Here is a 20,985-nt window from a genome sequence, read left to right on the forward strand (position 1 = left end):
TGTGATAATTCATGGACTGGAGACCTTTTTATCACAGCCCACGAAGTCTTCCCATGTCATTCAGGTTCGAGCTCAATCTGACAGTGGGCGATTACACACGATGTCTGGAGCTGAAGCTGATGCTGTCAGCAGCGACCGTGGCCTGCCCCCTAGATAGGCCACTCAATACGGCCCATTTCTGCTCTGAATGCAGACTCTTGAGACGGAAGCCACTCAGCTTCTGTCTGGGCCACGGCCTCAGGGATGGCCGTGCTTATACATCGTTCTGATATTCTTGTCTTGCTTTTCTTTTTGTAAAGACTGGGGATCTGGTGGTCCGGGAAGTAGAGCGTGATCACAGTTTCGCATGACAGCGCAGCGGCCTGCAGCGGCCGCTGGCTCGGTCAGCACGGCGCAGAGAATCTGGTGCAGCGCGCCGAAACTCATCGTTAAACCACCATATCTGCTAGAGGTTGGTATAGTGCGCACATTTGTATGTGGTAGAACACGGAGCAGGCACTTATTGGATACTTCGCATTATCGCCGGCTTAGCATCTATAATACAGACAGACACAGGCTCACTTATTTCGATGAGCTTATTGGATAAAGACATGGCTGTCTCTATATTAAGCGGTATACACTGTTATACGCATCGTCGCTTGTCGTTAGCAATGAACATGATCATTGCTTGGTCATCAACAGTCGCAAGAACCTTCCGATGCAGTGGCGCTCGCGGCAGCTAACGGCGAATTGTCCAGAGGGGGGTGTTCGGGCAGGCTTCGGCTTGCGGACACCGAGCGGCTGCACAAGCTGGCCTTGGACGAAGCGACAACTGTGCGGTGGACGGGCATCGCGTACGGGCTGCAGAAGCTGGCTGTGGACTACGAACCGGGCGGGCGCGTGGGTGTGATTGACGTCTTCCACGCAGAGCCGCTACGGGTGGCGTCGCCGACACGCGAAGCGTGGGTAAGCCGGCATCTCAGCCTCTGGCAGGACTTCTGCCGGACGGAGCCGCGCATGCATGAGGCCGGTGGTGGCCACTACACCATACTTAGGCCCGACAGCGTTGCATCGTTTGCCAAGACCCTAAGAGCGGCCTCGGAACCCCGTGGCATGTGAGAAGAAGTGCAGGGGTGGTGCGGATGAACATAGGTGCATATCTTGCCTACTACGATGTGCTACTCGTGTCGTTCTTTCTTGTCTGTCATTTGATGTACTTGGCCGTACCTACGGATCGATGTGTACCTATTTTTATTTGTGGCTCTATCGCGATAATTGGATGTGATGAGATTCCGTCTAACCTGTATCATATCCAAAACTAAAGAGGACTGCGTTCGGCCAGCCAGTCAGCGAGATAACTGCGCAGGCGCCTTATTCGTTCATCAGGGGGTCAGATACGTCCATGGACTTGCCACATATACTATATAAAAGGCATGCTCAGCCATATCTGGCCATTGGTTTGTATGGAAAAGCCAAAGTCATTTTGAGCTTTTGTGCCATCTGAGCTCATAGAATCTAACAACAGACAAAACCTACGTGACAAAGCTAAGTCTATGACCCGAGATTCAACCTAGATCTGTCACTAGGGGAGACGTAGAAGAAGGAAGATACAAATGTCCGAAGAATATTGAGTACTCGCTTAGTGTTCTGATTTGGAGTCTGATTTTCTCTGTAGTCTGCCTGAGATGCCTGTGAAAGACTTTTTGGCAAGGGGCTTTACGGTCGGCTGGTGTAATGTCAACGGGAACTGGACAGACCCTAAGGAGAGTGGCGGATCAACATGATATATGATATATGAAGCAAGTATAGGACAAGAGGCAACTCGATTTCAGTAAACGCCAGCCAGCCAGTCCTGTCATAGCCCAAATGCATCAACTGTTTCTTCTAGCCGCAATGCAAGGTCAATGTCCCAATGAGCTCAATTTATGACTTCTGTATTGAGGACGCTTTAGATAGAGTCTCTGCAGTATAGGAGAGTGATCAGTTTCCCCATTTTCAGCAGCAAAGCTCAAACCAGCATTCCGGCCGAGGCGCTTCAGCAGCACCTAGGTCGACTTCTACATAACTCAATTGGATAGCAGCCAGACCTCACTCACCCAGATGACTGCAGTCCTTTTTGAATAGAAATGAAACAATTTTTTTAATCATGAAGATACTCTCAACTTCATACGTGCGACGGGCCACCCTGAAACGTGGTGTAATTCCAGCTTCTGGGTCAACACACTGCAGGAAAGAAGGACTTCAATGTTGCATCCCAACTATCCTTGATTCTCTTTTGTCGGCACCGTCACCCACGAACCAATGCCTCCCGACTCTAAACCCAGAGCGCATCTCCGAGTGCCCAGGACGAAACAAAAGAAGCGATGTTAGGACACAAAAAGGAATGCCGCAAGCCCCTGGCTAGCACGCATGCAGGATCGTACTGCCCACCTCGCATATAAAGAAAGAAGAAATGGGCAAAAAAAAAGTGCATGAAATTTTTCGTGATAGCTGCAGTCGGCCTTCACCGCTCTCCCATCTCGACTTGGACCTTAGCTAGTGTGAGCCCGAAGAGCTGGGCGCCAGGAGAACACAGTCCGTGCCCTTCCTATCGTGCCGCCTGATTGTTCTCAAGTGAGTCTATCTTTGTGTCTATGGTTTCTTTCATTGGCGGATTCACGTTGTCGCATGCGTCTGTCAAGGCGTTAGTGCAGGTCCCACGTGTCGTCGTGCTCGGATGTTTGTGTCAAAACCTACCCAGGCCTAGGTAATCGCCAAGGCATCTCAGGATCATGCCCTAGTGTCATTACATCTACAATTATCCACATGGGGATCATTTTGGAATATCATTGTCAGATAATATTTGAGATCTACAGCCTCTCGATGATTCTGACATATCTATGACACCTACAAAGAACCACAGAACCAAGCGACGTCTTTTAACAGGCGACACGCGGCGCACTTAAAGTGGAACTGTCTCAGCGCACTGATATCCATTTCTTCGATTTCTTCTATCGTGTTCTCTTGTTGCCTCAAAAAGGATAATGGGTCCAATTTAAGTATTTAATTTGATAACCAACTGTCTCACCAAGTCCCAAGCTTTTACTTCTGGCTCAAGCAAACAAAAGCCCTCTCTTTCTGTGCGAACTTGGTCTTCCGAGCCCGACCGAGGGAATACGGGCCGGGACTTGGATGCTCACTTTTGACAACCGCCTAGCTGTGGCGGCGGTGGCGCTTGTCTCGCCAGTTTGACGTCCAGGTGTCTGAGATTGTGGGTTGTTAGTGAGACTAGGCACATTATATCTCGTAATGTGGACCGTGTGTTGTTGTCTGCTCGTAAGGCTGCAAGTCCGGGAGGTTCTGGCCCATTCCTTTCCTATAGGAGAGGGAAGAAGCTGCCTAATAAAGGAAGACATTCTGAATGTTCTATGGCACGGGATCAAAGTGTCCTGCTGGGCCGTGTCACTTGCCTACGCGTGGCTTGATCGTGGGAAGAGATAGTTGAGGCCTGGAACCCCCTTGACAGGCTCTAGAGGCAACGGAGGCGTGTACGCGTCAGGCAAAAGCAACTCGAACGTTACGGTGAAGCCACGAAAGAAGCAAGAGGCATGGAGTACGAGGATACATGATCGCCGCACTAGCAGGTGAAGATGAAATTGCAGCTGTGACATGCCGGTACGTGGCTGGGAGCGCCCATCTGGGGCTGTACGACGCCGTGAACCTGTCGCACACCGACTCGCGGTAGGTGACTACCATCAAGCTTGGAACCCTGCACATGTGCTGGGCAGCCCGTAGGACGAGCCGTGGTGCAGTTTCGCGTATCTGGGGAGCCGGTGACGATCCTGCATGGACCCTCGGCCGTCAGGGCTCGCACAAGCGACAAGCGACGACGAACACCGTTGGGATGGTTCAGGTGGTCTTAGATGCAAGGTTCCCGTAGACGTGGTACCAATTGGGGGACTCGAAATGAACAACCCCCAGTGTGCTGCTCGTTCCACAGCTACACGGGCAGCCACACAGCCACGGGGTTGATCGTGGTTGCGGGAGAGACACTGGTCAATTGATTGATTGACTGACTACTGAGCGGCTGACTGGCTAGGCGAGTGAGTGATGGGTTCAGGCGGAGCCGGGTCAGGTTACACGCGAGGCCGGGGGAGTGAGACACAGGCATCGATGGGTGTCAGATTGCATGCTGGCTGTTGGTGAGGTTGGGCAGGGCAGGGGTGTGGAAAATTGATTCCATGCTGGCTGATTTGCTTCGATAATTCTTTTCCCTCCTTTGCTTTGAGCATGAGGACGGGACTTGTGCACCAACAAAATGAATGCGATATGCAGGACGCCCTTTTCGGCGATGTGGGCTTGAATTGGTGGCCGCCGTTGTTAGTCTAGGAATTGATTGACTGTAGATTGAAATTTGTCCCCAGGTGGCACCAACCATCCATTTGGTTGGTCATGGGCAAGGAGAGTGATGAGAAAGACAGGAATAGACGAGGACGAGGACGAGGACGAGGACAACGAAGAGGAGCACGGTCTAGGAGACATTGTTGGGCCCGTTTTGGTTAGCAGCATCGGGACGGCAGGCGGCGTCTACCACCACGAACTAGGTGACGGGCATGTACAGTTACGTACTGTACGTACCATTCTGACGGGCCGATACCACTCGTACGTGTGCGTGGACGGCAGGGACGGCCTGAACGCACCTGCAGCACGCATCACCACTACGGGACTGTTACTTGTGCGTGCATGTACATAACTGGAGGCAGGAGCCAAGAGGCACAAAAAAAGGCAAAAGAGGCAAAAACGGTAAGAGTGCAAGAGGCAATTTTGGGAGCAAAATGACTACGGACGTAGGTCGTTGCCGTTGCCGTTGCCGTATGCGATGCGATGCAGGGAGACCAAGACAAGACAAGGCAGTCAAGGCAGTCACCACCTGCGATTGCGATCTTGGGTTGCCAATGCCTCTGTCCTCTATTCCTTCTTGCCTGTTGCCTTTTACCTGTTGCCTCTTGCCTGCTGGCTCTTGTGTCCGTTCCCTCGGTCGCGCATCTCCCCGTGTGTGTGAGCAGGTCATATGTAGATGAGAATTTACAGTTGCAGGTGCAGGTGCAGTTGCAATTGGGGTTACCGTTGCATTCACGGGTGCAGGTGCAGGTGCGGGTACGGGTGGGTAATGGCCCCAAGCTGGTGGGTGAACGGAGAAACGTCTTGAACGTGAGATTGAAATGGGTGACTCGATAGAATTGAGTGAACACTCCTTCTTTCTCGTCCTTATCTTACCCAAGGAGATACAGTATCTTATCCCGGATCCTGCTTCCCTGTTAGCTCGATCGGTCCTGCCAAGAGTGCTCCACCCGCTGCCACTTCGGGACAGGGCTCGACTATCGATTGCAGTCTGCAGCTCTGTGTTTTTTATCCCTCTCTCTTTTTTCGCACGGCATCGAGTCCTCTTTCTTCGTCTCATGCAGCTCAGCTGGAAGGGGTCTTCATTGATTGTTCCAGGGCCTCATCTCCCAAGATACTGACCTGTCCGGCAACTTCCTGCAATTCCTCCACCCTGTCTGTCCCTTCTCCTCCCTCCCCTGCCCTACCCTTACCACGCTAGGAAACGTGGGGGAGAACCACACAAACACCCATACACACAACCAGATCTCCTGTGCCCAGCCAGACCAGGCCAGAACTTGCACACAGTCCACCATTCTCCTACATACACTACAGTAGTCTGGCAGTCTGGCTACATCCCGCCGCGGCACCTGGCGACAGGCAATTCGGATGGCACCGGCCCACACCTCGTCGTCCTCCACTCCCACACAGTCCTGTCGGAGGGTCCCCTAGCCCATGCAGATAAGCACTATCTCCCGCAGCTGAATGACACGGACGACCAAAAAGTACTTAAGCCCGTTTTTCTGCCAGTGATGTTTATAAGAGCACTGACATCTGGCTTCTCCTTCTTAGGTGTTGTCGTCGTTGCCCTGCCATCATCTGCTCTGCTCTGTTCTGTTCTGCCCTGTTCTGTCCTGTCCTGTCCCGTTCTGCCTGACCCTGTCATCGTCATATTCGACAGGATCCCGACGTCTGGGTGCTGACCAGGATCACTAATCACCTGTGACCTCTCACTCACTGCATTTCTCGGAAAAGCTGGGTGACTGACCTTCTCCACCGACACCATGGACGAGGATCAAGGACCTTCTCAGGTCGTCCCAGAACATGGAAAGAAAAGAACCTTTGGCGACCGCGGCCGTGCCTTGAAGCACATGTTCTTCACCAGGGACGGTCTGATCGGCGACTATGACTACGGCTTTCTCTTCACCCCGAATATCCCGTTCATGAGGAAAAGACCACAGGCAGCCCCGTTCTTCGGCCTCAACGACAAAATCCCCGTCGTGCTCGCCCTGCTGCTTGGCTTCCAGCATTCCCTGGCCATGCTTGCAGGCCTCATCACTCCACCAATCATCCTTGCTGGTTCCAGCGGCGCCAACCTGACCCCAGAAATGACCCAGTACCTCGTTTCGACTGCTTTGATCGTCTCGGGCTTCTTGTCAATGATCCAGATCACGAGATTCCACATCTTCAAGACACCGTATGAGATACCCAACTACTGCCTTCTCCCCGATTAGTCGGCCGCCACCCCGCACAAGCTGACACCTAGACGCAGGTACTACATCGGCACTGGTGTAATCTCTGTGGTGGGAGTGTCATTCTCCATCATCACCGTGGCATTGGGCGCCTTTAAGCAAATGTACGCCAATGGCTACTGCCCCTCCGCTGACGATGGCACGCCCTTGCCCTGCCCGGACGGGTACGGCGCAATCATCGGCACTGCGGCCGTCTGTGCCCTGCTCGAGATCCTCATCTCCTTCCTCCCGCCCAAGATAATGCTGCGAATCTTCCCACCCATCGTGACTGGCCCTACCGTCATGTTGATCGGCATCAGCCTCATCGAGAGCGGCTTCCAGGGCTGGGCCGGCGGCAGCGGCACATGCATGGCAGGAAGCGACGCTCCCGCGGGATTCCAGCTCTGCCCGTCTGACTCTGCGCCGCACGCTCTTCCTTGGGGCAGCCCAGAATTTCTTGGTCTCGGCTTCTCCGTCTTTGCAACTATCGTCCTCTGCGAGCGGTTCGGCTCTCCGATCATGAAGTCCACCTCGGTCGTCATCGGTTTGCTAGTCGGCTGCATCATCGCTGCGGCGACAGGGTACTTTGACCGTTCCGGAATCGACGCCGCTCCAGTCGCGAGCTTCATCTGGGTGCACACATTCAAGCTCACTGTGTACGGGCCGCTGGTGCTACCCATCATGGCTGTGTTCATTATCTGCGCATGCGAGGCTATTGGCGACATTACGGCCACGTGTGATGTGTCACGTCTTGAGGTCGAAGGCAAGCTGTACGAGAGCCGCATCCAGGGTGGCGTGCTTGCCGATGGTGTCAATGGTGTCCTCGCCGCTCTATGCACCATCACGCCTATGACCACCTTCGCCCAGAACAACGGCGTCATCGCTCTGACGCGCTGCGCCAACCGCAAGGCCGGCTACTGCTGCTGTTTCTTCCTGTTGATCATGGGCATCTTCGCCAAGTTTGCCGCTGCGCTGGTTGCCATCCCTGCTTCGGTCATCGGCGGCATGACGACCTTCCTCTTCACGAGCGTCGCCGTCTCGGGCATCGCCATTATCGCAAAAGGAGTGCCCTTCAACCGCCGCAACCGCTTCATCCTAACCGCCGGGCTCGCCATCGGCTACGGCGCCACCCTAGTTCCAACGTATTTCGCCTCCGTCTTCTCCTATTCCGGCCCCAACACTGCCCTGCGCGGCTTCCTCGACGCCATCAGCCTCGTCATGGAGACTGGGTTTGCGGTCACCGCCTTCGTCACCATGTTCCTCAATCTGGTCTTGCCTCTCGAAGTCGAGGATACGAAAGCCGCCGACGACGGGGCCTCTTCTAGTGTGCGCGCGTCTAGTGTTCGCGCGCCTAGCAATACGGATGTTGAAGGGGCGCCTCCTGGGGACCTGAAAAAGGCTTGAGCTTTTGGTGGGAGGGGGACGGCGTGATAATTGCATCGTATGGAATATCATCCTCGATGGGTCCGATTTGGACCATTTGTTTCTTGTGGCGTTTCCTGGTAGATATAGGTCCCCGCTTCAATGCGAAAATTGTTGATATTTATATGGCTCGCGGTTTTCGACTGTTCATGATTACCCTCCATTTACAGCCATGCTCAATATCAGCAGATTTTCTGAATGAACACTTTCACCCGAAATTGGAGGCAATCGCTGTGATGACCACATAGGCACCCTTTCACTTGACGAAGCCGGCAAATAGTATTTTGCTTAATCATTTCTCAATTAATGCCCTTCCATCCGATCTCAAAGGTAAAATGCTCACTGCTGATCAGTGCCCCTTCTAAAACACAATCAACCACACAAAACCCTATAGGAGCCAAACCTGCTGTCGTTTGGTAGGATGCGATGCCAACAATGATGTCCATCATGAGTTGCTAATGACGGAGGTAATAACAAGTGCTGTGGGCGGTTGAAAGCTTTTGTGGGTTATAGCACCGCGGCAACACTTACATATGTATCTAGCTCGCTAGACTTTTGTTTCCATGACGTGTAGTACGAAGGTCGACGCTCGTTCGATAAGGGGAACGGTGCTTAGGTTGAGGCGCACTCGAGGCAATCCACTAAGTAAGCAAACGGAGCATTCCAGTGCTGCCTTGTCACTTAGCTGGTGCAAAATGCTGTGCCTCGTGTGATGCTATTACAGACACAGGATAGTGCTAATCCTAGGGCACGAGGGCACTTCAATGACCGAGTACCTCCTAAGAGCGTGATTAGTCTTATGAGATGATGCATTCCAGAACGTAGAGCTTGCCTGTGGCTTTCTGGATCATCTTGCTCTCTTCAACTACACCTAGGGAATGCACCACCGCTGGTCCAACACTTGAGCACTGATAAGTCTGCTAATAGCATTGAGACAGGGCCGTCTTTGGAGGTCAATACGCCGGATTTCCCCTCCAGATCAGACAAGGCAGATGACGTCCAACTTACGAGCGAAGACAACTTGATTTCCATGGCTTCGCTGACGTTTGTCAACAAGCTAACAAGAATGCCTCTGCGGGTTGCTACAAAAGACGGCCCGGCATCACGTCGGGGTAAATTCGGATACTAAGACGAGCAAGACCGGGAGTAATGATCTAAAGAAATCTGGATTCTTTGTGACAATCTAGGTGACTGGCGTTGCCCGTGCGACTCGGCCCCAAGGGTAAGTGAAAGCATTTCAAGGTCAGAGATCAAAGAACAGGCAAGTATCCGGTGGTCAGCGAGGTTCCCCACGATCTTTCGGCTACAGCAGTCGAAGGGAAGAAGAAGGTTCCTAGAGACTGACCCTGTTTACTTCCTCTCCCTCACTGTTGCGGTCACGTGTTATAGCAGTCTACTTTACACACAGGTCTCACCACCAGGTCTCTTCTGGTTCGAATTTTGTATTTCCCTATAAACTGCCATTCAATTCACCTGAAAATATCGGACGCATATCGAGCGCGAGATGAGTAGAACTATAGGGTTGCGCGAGGGAGCTGCTCAGCTTTGCGCAGCCACTCCCCAACTTTTAAGGGCCTGAGTCACGTTTGTAGCTTTTGCGTCGCTCAAATAGATACGGAGGCATTGAATAGAGGCTTGAACTGTGTATCATTCATCAAGCTAACGCGTCACCTTTGGATTCAGATATTCATACCGGGGTCCTTTCTCTCTCTCTCGGACTTTGACAGCAACTGAGTCCCAAAGATTGAAGAATATAGCCACTACCTCATCCCGTTTGATTGCAGAACTGCGAAGACATCCCTTAGAAACGGTAGTAGTGCATTACAGACCGTCTATTCACCCCCCTCCCCGTCCTCCCCCCCCCCCCCCCGGGGATCTGACGGCGCGAAGAAGTCGCGTTCGCGACAGCTGGGGTGACAATACTACCAGACTGGAACTGGGAGCTTGAAAAAATCATCCTGTCTTTGTTTCAGTGAATCGCCGCCTGCGACCTACAACAAGATGGGTGCTCGCAGTATGAAGGGACAGCGTCCATCTGGTGCAGCTCAAACCTGTCTTTCTAATGAGCAAGTGTACATTGCATGTTAGCAGTTGATAGTGAAACGTTGAGACTCTTCATTTTACTGAGCCTTTTGATCTGCCTGAGTAGTACTGTTTGGATCACAGCCGATGTCTTGTTGGAAGTCCATTTGTGAAGCCACTGACAACTGCTTAATACACGTGCCAAACCGCGAAGAATAACATTGCAGTTGAAAGTCAAACACAATGTGTGGGGGCCGGGAGGTGAAGCACAATTAGAAGGCTACATTCACGGAGTGAAGACAGGCAGGTGATCAAAGACAATAGACAAGCAAAGATGGCTAGGTCGACCTTTTCCCTGTGTAGTGAATCCCCTGTTCCCCAATACTTCAGATGAATCTATGTGATCGGAGCCTCGCTGCTCAACTTCAGGTGAAGGATTGTGTCGGAGAGAGACCCACCGAAATTGAACTGAACCTCTGATTTCTGATATTTAAAGCACCACCTTGATCCCGTCCGATTTTAATTCCACCCTCACCAATCACCTCCACCATTTTGCAGCCGCAGAAATTCTCAGCCTCGCAGCTTCTCAGCCGCAGTCATGGCAGACCGAACTCCCTCCAAGAGCCCTACTCAGGGCAAGCATGATGATTCCCCGCCTACCACAGGACAGGACAATCCTGACCTGCAAGATGACACTAACTCCCAGGAAGACCAGGATGTGGAGACAGTTCGCGAACAGCTAGCCAGGGAGGAGCCAGGAATCTTCAACGATGGTGACAACAGCAGTTTCGACCTGATCGAAGACGAAAACGGATTCGAGAGATACATTGGAGCTTACGAGAGACTGAAGAACACTGGTCTTTCTGCGGAAGACTTGCCATCTGACAACCCGATCATCAAAGAGTGGATCGAGCCACTCGTTCAGGCCATGACCACATGCGACGACGCGATGGACACGAAGACCCCGAAAGGAAGAACTTCTACTGCCGTCAATCGTATAAAGCGAATGAAGAAGTTCGAGATGGTGCTCGTGGCCTGGAGAGTTGCTGTAGGTTTCCCGACACTGCAAGCTTGAGTTCAATTATTGAATTATACAACGTACATTCCAATTCAAAATCAGGCTGACTATGTACAGCGTGCGGTGCGCGACGCACAGAGTGGCAGAGGTCCCGGTGTTTTGGGGGACAAGAATCAATCACCCGAAAAGTTTGAGTCCTCGGATGACCGACTCCTTGGAGTCATTTCAGTCTTGATGGTGAGCTACCTTTGTGGGACCACTGGTATTTGAACGTCGCTAATCATGTCAAAACAATCAAATACAGGTCTGGAAGAACGCCGTCATTAACCTTATCGACAACTTCGAGAAACATGGTCGCTTGCTAGCTGCAAGCCCGCACGCGGCATTTCAGCGGATGAAGGGCAATCGGAAAACCAACGACGCACAAGCCAAGGTGATCGCTATAGGTCGGAAGATGGATGAATCCAAATCGAGCACTCGGAAGAACCAAGACGAGCGTGTGCGGGAAACTCAGGCCAGGAAGCTCGAGCATTGGAATCAACAAGCCCGCAAGACAGCCCCTACCTCCACCAGCCATCCTTCGACGGGTGGAACCATTCAGCCGGACATGACTCACAAGAAGAACAAATCTGGTTCTCTCTCGAAGACCTTGTCGCTCACGTCTTCCAAGCGTCCCTATAGCATCCACGCCGAGGAGGCCTTGTCCCAAGACGACGAGCGTTCCGATCAGAGCTCCAGCGCCACAACCGCCTTCAAGGGTCACAAGAGACAGAAGCTTGACCAACGAGAGGGAGATAGTCCACTGTACCTCATCGAATACGAAGCTGATGACGAGGAGGGAGACGAGGAGGGAGACGAGGAGGGAGACGAGGAGGGAGACGAGGAGGGAGACGAGGAGGAGTACGAGGATGAGTACGAGGAAGGAGAAGAGTGATCCACCTCAAGCATCTGGAATCGCAGACATCTCACGCTCAGTGGCCGGTAACAAGGCCCGTCGTGACGGGCAGAGCTCGGCGGACTATTTTTTTGGTCGCAGTGCAGACTCTGACTCTGTAGCGCAGCAGTGGGTGATGGAAGCGACCAATACGACATCGAGAGAGAGAGAAGGGGGGAAAAGGCGTTTTGAGCTGTGGGCATTGGGCCTGCGGTATAGGTCGGTTGACCAGAAGTGAGACAAAATTTGGCGAGCAAGAGAAGAAAGCAGAATTATCACAACGCTATGTAGCGTTGGGTTCGGGGCAGAGCGCAAGTCAACTTGGCGGCGTACAGCTCTTTTAGGGGCGGGAGGGAGGTTCTCTTGAGAGATGCGGATCATCGTGTCCAAGTTGATAGACTTTCTCGCCCTCCATAATATAGTAAGGCTTAATCATGATACCAAGTCCCAGCTGCTCGTGAAACCATCGACCAGCCATTTTGATATACCTATTGACGTTCCATCGTCTCTCTAGGGGAGCAACTGACAAAAGCGAGCGCATTTGTCGGAGCCAGCTCTCAAAACTGACACTTAGCCGGAGCCTGAGCATTGCAAATCATTTCAAAGTTTGTAGCACTTCCTGATATTCATAGCCAATAGTAAAAGTACGAGGTTTAAGCACACTACACACACCGAAGGTATGTGATGAAATCCCTCAAGATACAAGCAATGTCCGGACGCCTAGCCAGCCACATATAGTACATCAAACGCCTTCTAGTCATCGCAGACATGAATCTCACAGTGCCTCGATAGCCTTCAGCAGCACCTCTACACCCCCAGCACGGACCTCACTCGTTCCTTCCGCGTCCTTCCGCCCCTTGAGCAGGGACGCAACATCGCTAAGTACACCAAGCGGGATATAACACCCGGTCTTGGCGCGATCCAGGCTCTCCTTGAGGCGGGAGGTGTGCTCCCACTCCTTGGCGGCCACCTCAGCCCTCTCAATTACCTTGTCTGGGATGCCGCACATTGCAGCGCAGTGCATGCCGAATGAGCCTTCGGCCACGCCCTCTTCTAGTTTGTACAAGAATGTTACCCTCCGATTGGCTTCGTCGACGTGGATCTGCATACGCCGCGGTGCAATCTCTGGGTGGTTTTCGAACTCAGTCGCTAGACTATGGTAGTGCGTTGCGAAGAAGCCGACGCAGCCCACGTGTGTTGCGACCTGGTGCAGCACAGCCTGCGCAACGGCAACACCATCATAGGATGATGTGCCGCGGCCTAGTTCGTCCAGGATCACCAGAGAGCGAGGAGTGGCCTCAGACAGGATCTTTTTGGTTTCGGACAGCTCGACGAAGAAGGTAGACTGAGCTGCGAAGATATTGTCATTGGCTCCCAGCCGAGACATGATTCGATCAATTGGTGTCAGCCGAGCAGATACAGCCGGCACGTAGCAGCCGATCTGGGCCATGATGACGGCAACACAAGACTGTACATCGTTAGAATGTTGCTCCAAGACATGATATGGTCTCCTTAAGAACTGTCAAGGCAGAGGTAAAAACTCACCATGCGCAACACTGTAGACTTTCCAGCCGCATTGGCACCAGTCAGCAGATTGATCTTGGCCCCTTCTCCTCCAAGCTTGACGTCGTTGGGAATGAAGTCGTCGACACTATTCAACATGCACGGGTGGCGCAATTCCTCGAACTCCACGACGCTGCGCTCGTGATCAACAAAGACCGGACGGCAGCTCGGCTGGCCTAACGCAGTCGATGACTTGGCAAGGCTGATGAGACAGTCAAGCTGGGCCACGACCCTGATGGCCCGCAGCCAGGTCTCATTGTCTGTGTCGAAGCGCCTGAAGAAGCTCGCGGCCACGTCCTTGATCACTTGCGAGTGAGATTCCTCTGCCTCCTGCAGCTCACGAACTAGCGTTAGAAGGTCCTGGAAATAGTAGCGTTTGACCGCCGCCGTCGCTGACATCTGACGCCAGTCCTTGGGGACTTTCACAGCTTTAGGAACCTCGATCTGGTATATTTCCTTGCCGACGTCGCAAAACTTGAGTTTGGAGCACTTTAGGTTTCCCTTCTGCTCCGCAAGCAAAGCATCAAGGTCCTTTTTGATCCGCTTGATGTTGTCCATGCTATTGTCGAACTCTTCCTCAATACCCCGCTCGGGAATGAACAGCTTGTCTTCACGTGCCTTTCTCTTGTCAAAGGCATTCTTCCAAAAGTCCAGAGGGTCCTTCAGGCTGGGCATTGTTGAAATTAGCCGGTCAACCATGGTGTTGCCGCCCCCAAAAGCGCTCATGAGCGTCATTGTGTAGTCGATCTGCTCGAACCCATCGAGGACTCTGACAAAGTCATCTGGCCTGCAGACGCCCGCATGGATCCGAGAAATCAACCTCTCAAGATCTGGCATCTTGGTCATCTCCGAAGAAAACTGCTCACGGACAGTGCGATCGGCGTTCAACAGGTCCACGGCATCCAGTCGTTCGTTGATCTTGTCGATGTTGCAAAGGGGATGGCAAATCCACTGTCGGAATAGGCGCTTGCCGAATGGTGTAACACACCGGTTAAGCAAGTTGAAGAGCGTGCCCTCGGATCCGCCGTTCACAGTGTTTGAGAAGACTTCGAGGTTGATGAGAGTCTGGCCGTCCAAAATCAGGGTACCGTTCTTGTGAATGGGCGTATACCACTGGAAGTTGCCTTGGGACAAGAGACTTTTCTCCAGCTTTAGAACTCGTAGGTAGTGTATGAGCGCACCCAGTGCTGACATCAACAAGTTCTTGTCTCTGGACTCCTTCAGCACATCTGGCCAGACCTCTTCGTCGACCCCTTCCTGTACAAAGTAGCCACTGCAGTCCAGCTCGCGTCGTGTCTGGTCAGAGCCCCAGAACTCAGTGTTGGATTTGAGGTTGTTCCAGATGGTTGTAGGCGTGGTGTTGTTTTTGAGGATTCGCATTGCCTTGACCGAGATGTGCGACTTCTCCAGCAGAATCTCTCGAGGAGAGATCTGGGCCACAAATGTCTCGAATTTGGTGAGATCGACGTCATCCACGAATTCAGAGACGAAGAACTGTCCCGTGGCAGCATCGACAAATGCAATGCCAAAGGCGGGCTGTCCGTCGATGATACACTCCTTGATGGCGGCACAATAGACGGCCATGTCGTCTTGGAGCATGCTGCCGTCCACCAGAGTTCCGCCAGTGAGGATGCAGGCCAGCTCTCGACGAATGATTTTGTCCTCCTTGCTCTTTGCCGCCTTGGGCCCCTTTCCGTCACGTTCACGCATTTCCTTGCCGAGGGCCGACTCCATCTGATCAACCCGGGCAACCTTGTAGCCTTTCGCGATGAACTGATTGACCCACATGTCGAGTGAACCTTCAGGAACACCGACCATGCGCATGTTGACGCGATCCGTCATCTTCAGATCGAAGAGCTGGTGGCCGAGAGTAGCATCGTTCTCATACAGCTCATAGAATTTGCCTTTTTTGAAAAAGACGACCGTGTCCCAGAGCTTCTTCTTGATGTCCCAGTATTGTTGCTCGAAGGCCGAGAACTTTTGGCTTGGGGGGACATAGAGGGTGCCCGGGTTGAAGTCTGGGTGGCCGGGGGCATGTCGGTCGGCGTCAAGTGGTTCTGCAAGCCAACGGTGCCGCATTTCTGGCTCCTTATCGCAAGCCCTTTCTTTTGATTTTGGGGCTGATGCGTTCGCTTTAGGGGTAGGCGTGATGGCGTGGTGCTGTCGCGTTTCGATATTCTCGGGGTCGTAGCGCCACTGCTGGGCTGTGGATGTTCCCGAGGGTTCGTTCATGAATTCGTCATCATCAATGTCCTCCTCCTTATGACCGGAGATTGGTGAACTCGACGAGGGTTGGCGCTTTCGGGGCGCTGGCGCCGACTTGGGAGCAGGCCGCTTCCTTTTCTTGGACTTCGAAGGAGCATCGGATTCGTCAGACACGACGAAGTCGGCCATATCGTCTATTCAGAAGCGTTAATCGGGCCGCCACATAATGCCTTATCCCATCGCAGGTACATACCATCATCATCGTCGAAAGCATCATCAATGGGACCCTCATACTCGTCCTCGTCCTCATCGTCGTCCAGAACGGCAGCACGAGCACGATTCTTATTCCGTGTCGGACGCGTCTTACGCGACATGATCACTTCGTCTTCGTCGTCGGACGACTCGGCGTAGTTGACAGTTTTCTTGGCCTGGAAATAGTATTGTCAGTGCCTCTCTTTTGTGTGAAATGCTCTTTGCATGAGGACGTACCTTGCGTGAGGGGCTGCTGTTTGCGAGCACCGTGGGAGTGGCTGCTGGCTGGTGGTCGAGCTCAGCAGGTGACTTGGGTGACGGCAAGGAGTCGCTGGGTACCTTGGAGTCAACAGCCATGACGTCGACATTCTCCTGAGAGCTCAAGGGTTCGACTGCATCACTGCTAGGGACGGGAGTAATGTTGGACGGGCGCTTGGCAAAAGACAATGAGTTGGCCTTTGTTGTCTCCTTGAGGCACGACGACGAGACCTTGCCTGCCTTGGAGGTGGATGGTGTGGCAGAGGCAGCTGGGGTCGAGCCATTGGCACTGGAATTGGGCTTCGCCTTGGGCTGGCTGGCCTTTGAGAAGAAGCCCAAGATGCTTTGCTGCTTCGAGGTCGACGAGGGCGTCTTTGCCGGCGTGCGAGCCGAGGCGCTGGCGGTTTTCTCGCCCATTTTCTCGCGGATGGCAGACCAATTCGATTCGATTATACACACATCTGACAGGAATTCAACGCAGAAAGACAAGCACCAACATGCAAAGACCAAATACGTGACAGTCTAGATGTCGCAGGAAGACAATGGCAGGAGAAGGGAGGCACTGAGACAGGCCCTATGCCCATATCCCCAGAATAATGGACCCGTTAAAGTTCACGACGCGGTCGCGGAAGGCGCGTTGTTGGACGTGCAGTCGCGTCCTGCAAGGGCCCTTGTAACGGCATCTAAACGGCGGTAATAGCAGAACGGTGGCCCAAGCTCCAGCTCGAGCTCAACTGGGCCCCCAATTCTCATCGCCCCCAACCCACTCCACCTCTGCTCGGGTGGAGAAAACCCCGGCTCCACCAAAGACGACAGCTCTTACTGTGTAACTTGGACCCAATTCGACTTCAACTCACCTGCATGTATATACACTGCTCTTCCCGCGACAACACCATTTCAATTGCCACGGCAGGGTCTTTGTGTCCTTATCGTGCTAAGACGTTTCGATGTGCCAGCGACGATTTCATCACCAGCAAATAGGTCTCTCTATTCAAACTGTCCCAAAAGAGAGAGACTCATCGAGTCCGCGTGGTACTGCCTCCAGAAGATACAAGTTGAATCAATGAGGAACGAATGCCGTATTTATTTACATAATCCATCACCCCGAACTATTTGCATCTCTCTGATATTGCGAAATGGTCAGGTAGCCATGGACTGAACCCAGGCGGCTCAACCGTCCTGTGATATCACATCGATCGAGTCTTAACCTTTCATTATGGTCTGATCGGACTTCTCGCCGGTTGCTACATTCCCAAATCACGTTGTTTCGGAAGAGCAGGCCCGGCCACGCCGCGTGGCCCCTACGCCCGATCAGAAGCACCTAGCACCCTAGGGCATAAACTCGTTGTGATTGAACTGCGTCTGCATCTGCAACCTCACCTGGTTCCGCACGGAGGACCTTCTGGCGCGTCAAACCATTTATCCTTCATTCACCAAGAGTCTAGTGACGCTGCCGTATTTCTGGGTCAGTGCCGCAATTCATCTTATCACATCAGCCCAGCCTGCCAAGGTCCCAAATCGTTATCCCTTCGGATCTAACGAGGCTTTTTCTGCGGGATTTCCGGGCGAGTTGATACTTTTTGCAAGGCTGAACGCGCCGCAGTACGGAGTGTTCCCGGCAAGTGTAAAATTGTACACTTGGAGCCTCTTGGTACTTGGTCGAAATAGCCGCATGGTACGGTCCTTGTAGCGGTTTGGCTACGTAGACCAATTGCCCACAAGTCCGGTGCCGATTACGTCGAAAATGAAGGTTGCACGCTTATACGTTCATACCCAATACACAACTGGTTAGCCCGGGCTACGCTTGAGGCGGTGTACTTAGTTCATACATCGGCCTAGTCTAGTGGTCCCCGAACCTTAACGTCGCGGATCCGCAACTGTTCTCATGAAAACAGCAAGACCTGGATTTAGTTCCTGGCGATAGACCAACCGAATAAGCCCAATGGCAGTAATATATGCTCTATCTGGATGACAGTTCGATCTCCCGAAAGCATGTTTCGCGAAAAGGAAGAGACAGATAATTCGGCGTTGTCCCATCGACTCTACTCATCAATCTGGGAAACTCTGCAGTCCAGCATTCTCCAGGTGATGAATGACCGTGGCCACGACACGAAACGCGTTTTGAGTGCAAATTTTGCGGTATCAGGAAGCAATATGCCAGACCACACTACATAGAGAACATTGAGTGTTATCTATGTTCGCCGCAATGTTGATCTTGTTCGCCAGACCATTAACGACATGCGAGGCCCGACACAGCTAGTAATTCGTCAACGCTCGCAACACTTTACAAATGGAGCAATCTGTACTTCCTTAGGCGGCATGCAAGAGTGTGGCCTACGCAGGATCCCCTGGATGCACGACGTCGTGTAGTGTCGGTAGGCGACGCCGAGACGGGCCCTCCCCGGTGCCAATCTGGCGTGGTCGCAGTCCTAGGGTAAATAAGGTTTGTCTAACTTCGCGTGTACCGATCCGACTTCCCACACGCCGCCCTCCCCTGCCCTTCCTTGCCCTTCCTAGCTCTTTCTAGCCTTTGGGTAACCTTTCGGTCTCTTGCTACTTCATCACAATGATGGGCTCTTGAGCAGACCTTGGCAACCTTCGACCACAATTCGAGGACGTGGGCGATTCTGTGGAAACTTCAGACCGGAATACAGCTTGCGCCTGAATCGCCCGCGCCTTTCAGACGAGGCAGCCAGAGACACCCAACCAGACTCGATTGCGAGCCCGAGGAAGCTGTTAATCATGCAGTATGACGCCTCGTCCAAGTGCTGCGGTACACTTGCAAGTTGATGATACCTACCTGCCCGAGGTCTGGGTAAGTTGTCTTTTCCGCCCCCAACGGAGAAGTGTCTCCGCCCAGCAATCCGTACCGCAATAGGCCAAAACAAATCTGATCTGCTCTCAGCTCTGGTTTGCAATTGGCGTCGCAGTCATCTTCGCACGGTGGACAGTACGAATCAGGACCGTCGGCTTCAGAGGACTGGACGGTGACGATCTGTTCTCAATTCCGGTAAGTCAATCTGAGGAATGAGGGCGGAGTCGAGGCTGGCCAAACTCACCGGTTCTGATGCACCGATGTGCTTGTGGTAGTTTTTGGGGCTGTGGACAATCAACGCCTTCATCGTCTACGCGACTTACTACTCGGGCGGAAACATCGACGTGACGGCCGAACAAGCTGAACAGCTCTCCGATAGGGACGTATGGGTCCTGGAGTACGGCAGCAGATGGGAATTCGCGTCCTTCTTTACCTACTGCGCGATTATATGTGCGTAGGCAATACCACACAGCTGCACAACAATTTTGTTGGACGGCTGTAACCAATTGGACAGTCGTTGCAGCTGACAATCCATTCACAGGGTGCCTGAAGTTCATGGTTCTCTTCTTCTACCGGCGCCTCAAGGCAGATGAATGGAGGCAGACCGTTCTGACCGTCAAGCGACTATTCTGGATAAACGGCCTGGCCTTCCTCGCCTTGTTCCTGACGGCTATGCTAGGATGCCGACCGTATATTAACCCGACCTCCTTCTCCCTTCCACAGACTCGAGCTGACCTTATCTCCAAGCCTCCGAAATAATTGGGTCGTACGGCCTCTGCCCAGCCGCCGCTGTACGTTTCGTCCTCAAAACTTCTGGGTCCTCGTAATCTTGAACGTCCTCACCGACGCCCTCATCATGACCATCCCGGTTCCCATTCTGTGGCAGCTGAGGGTCTCGAAGCTCCGGAAAGTCGGCGTCTCGCTCCTCCTGTGCTCAGGCGTGTTTGTCATCTCTACCGCTGTGGTGAGGGCCGCCTTTACAATTGCTGGTGCCCCGTCGGTGATTACAATTAACCGTTGGGGATGTAAGTAAATGGGAAATAAGCTTCTTACTTGCAACCTTTATTCCTTCCTTCCGCCTTCGGTCTACCTCTGATAGGCATTTTGGTGGCAAAATTGATAGAAGGGAGTGATCAAGAATTTGAACCTCGGCAATTTCCCAAGCTCTCTTTCTTTTTCAACAATTGTCGAAGGGGCCGACTGCTAACAGAATTCCAAGTTCGCGAGACAGCCGTCGGAATGCTAGCCGTCAACGCCCCAGTCCTAGTACCACTCTTCTCGAAAGCCTTCTGGGCGCGAGGCCCATACCGACCCGGAAATAGGCCAGGCCAAGCACAAGGGGCGGGCGTCTTCGGCGGTGGCAACCATGGGAATAGACGCAGGCCAGCAGGAGCACCCAGGCCGACGGTCTTCGAGATCCCCAGCGAGATGACGTGGACGACACAAGGGGTGAGTTACGGCACAAGCGAGCAGACGGAGCTCAGCAAGATGAGCAGGGCCAGCAGGCCCGGGCACACGAGGGATTTGGAAAAGGGGCCGGATACGATGCCTGGGGCGATTGAGACACAGACGGCAGAGCGCCATGCGGAACCAAATCAGGACGACTTGGCTATTTCACCGGCTCAGGGCGTTGGATGACTGATTGCTAGCTAGGTACACGAAGCGCCAATAAGCCCAAGTTGAATCAATTGCTGTTTGTTGAAACAGGCCTTCTGGTCTTGGCAAGTCTTGAACTTCAACCCCGATCCGTTGAACCTCACACTATATGACGTGGAAGAGTTGGAAACACGGACCATGAACCCAGCTTACAAACCGATAAATAGGGACTGAAGAAGCTAGCAAGATCTGTTCGTGGAATGTGCGTGGCGACTATCGAATTCGACCATTCTGCCCTGACTTCGAGAAATCCGAGACAGATTCATGGGTA

General features: G+C 52.9%; 5 protein-coding genes across 5 annotated transcripts; 4 read left to right on the plus strand and 1 right to left on the minus strand.

Moving 5' to 3' along the window:
• Window positions 1-53: 53 nt before the first annotated feature.
• Window positions 54-1,098, plus strand: J7T55_002651 (uncharacterized protein; the record flags this gene model as incomplete). The annotated part of the gene is made up of 3 exons (XM_053137745.1): window positions 54-249; window positions 354-451; window positions 682-1,098. The coding sequence occupies 3 exons, from the start codon at window positions 54-56 to the stop codon at window positions 1,096-1,098; spliced, it is 711 nt and encodes a 236-aa protein (XP_052998520.1).
• Window positions 1,099-6,122: 5,024 nt separating this feature from the next.
• Window positions 6,123-7,973, plus strand: J7T55_002652 (purine permease; the record flags this gene model as incomplete). The annotated part of the gene is made up of 2 exons (XM_053137746.1): window positions 6,123-6,535; window positions 6,611-7,973. 2 exons carry the CDS (start codon window positions 6,123-6,125, stop codon window positions 7,971-7,973), a joined length of 1,776 nt encoding a protein of 591 aa, XP_052998521.1.
• Window positions 7,974-10,611: 2,638 nt separating this feature from the next.
• Window positions 10,612-11,965, plus strand: J7T55_002653 (uncharacterized protein; the record flags this gene model as incomplete). The annotated part of the gene is made up of 3 exons (XM_053137748.1): window positions 10,612-11,061; window positions 11,149-11,268; window positions 11,336-11,965. The coding sequence occupies 3 exons, from the start codon at window positions 10,612-10,614 to the stop codon at window positions 11,963-11,965; spliced, it is 1,200 nt and encodes a 399-aa protein (XP_052998522.1).
• Window positions 11,966-12,740: 775 nt separating this feature from the next.
• J7T55_002654 (dna mismatch repair protein msh6) lies at window positions 12,741-16,660 on the minus strand (the record flags this gene model as incomplete). Its single annotated transcript, XM_053137749.1, has 4 exons — window positions 12,741-13,433; window positions 13,511-15,927; window positions 15,987-16,161; window positions 16,223-16,660. 4 exons carry the CDS (start codon window positions 16,658-16,660, stop codon window positions 12,741-12,743), a joined length of 3,723 nt encoding a protein of 1,240 aa, XP_052998523.1.
• A 2,332-nt stretch (window positions 16,661-18,992) lies between these two features.
• Window positions 18,993-20,696, plus strand: J7T55_002655 (uncharacterized protein; the record flags this gene model as incomplete). Its single annotated transcript, XM_053137750.1, has 6 exons — window positions 18,993-19,058; window positions 19,149-19,253; window positions 19,334-19,508; window positions 19,600-19,717; window positions 19,806-20,083; window positions 20,278-20,696. 6 exons carry the CDS (start codon window positions 18,993-18,995, stop codon window positions 20,694-20,696), a joined length of 1,161 nt encoding a protein of 386 aa, XP_052998524.1.
• Between the last annotated feature and the right edge of the window lie 289 nt (window positions 20,697-20,985).

This window comes from Diaporthe amygdali, assembly GCF_026229845.1.
Source record: "Diaporthe amygdali strain CAA958 chromosome Unknown NODE_3_length_2959817_cov_65_330692, whole genome shotgun sequence".
Taxonomy (NCBI): Eukaryota; Fungi; Ascomycota; class Sordariomycetes; order Diaporthales; family Diaporthaceae; genus Diaporthe; species Diaporthe amygdali.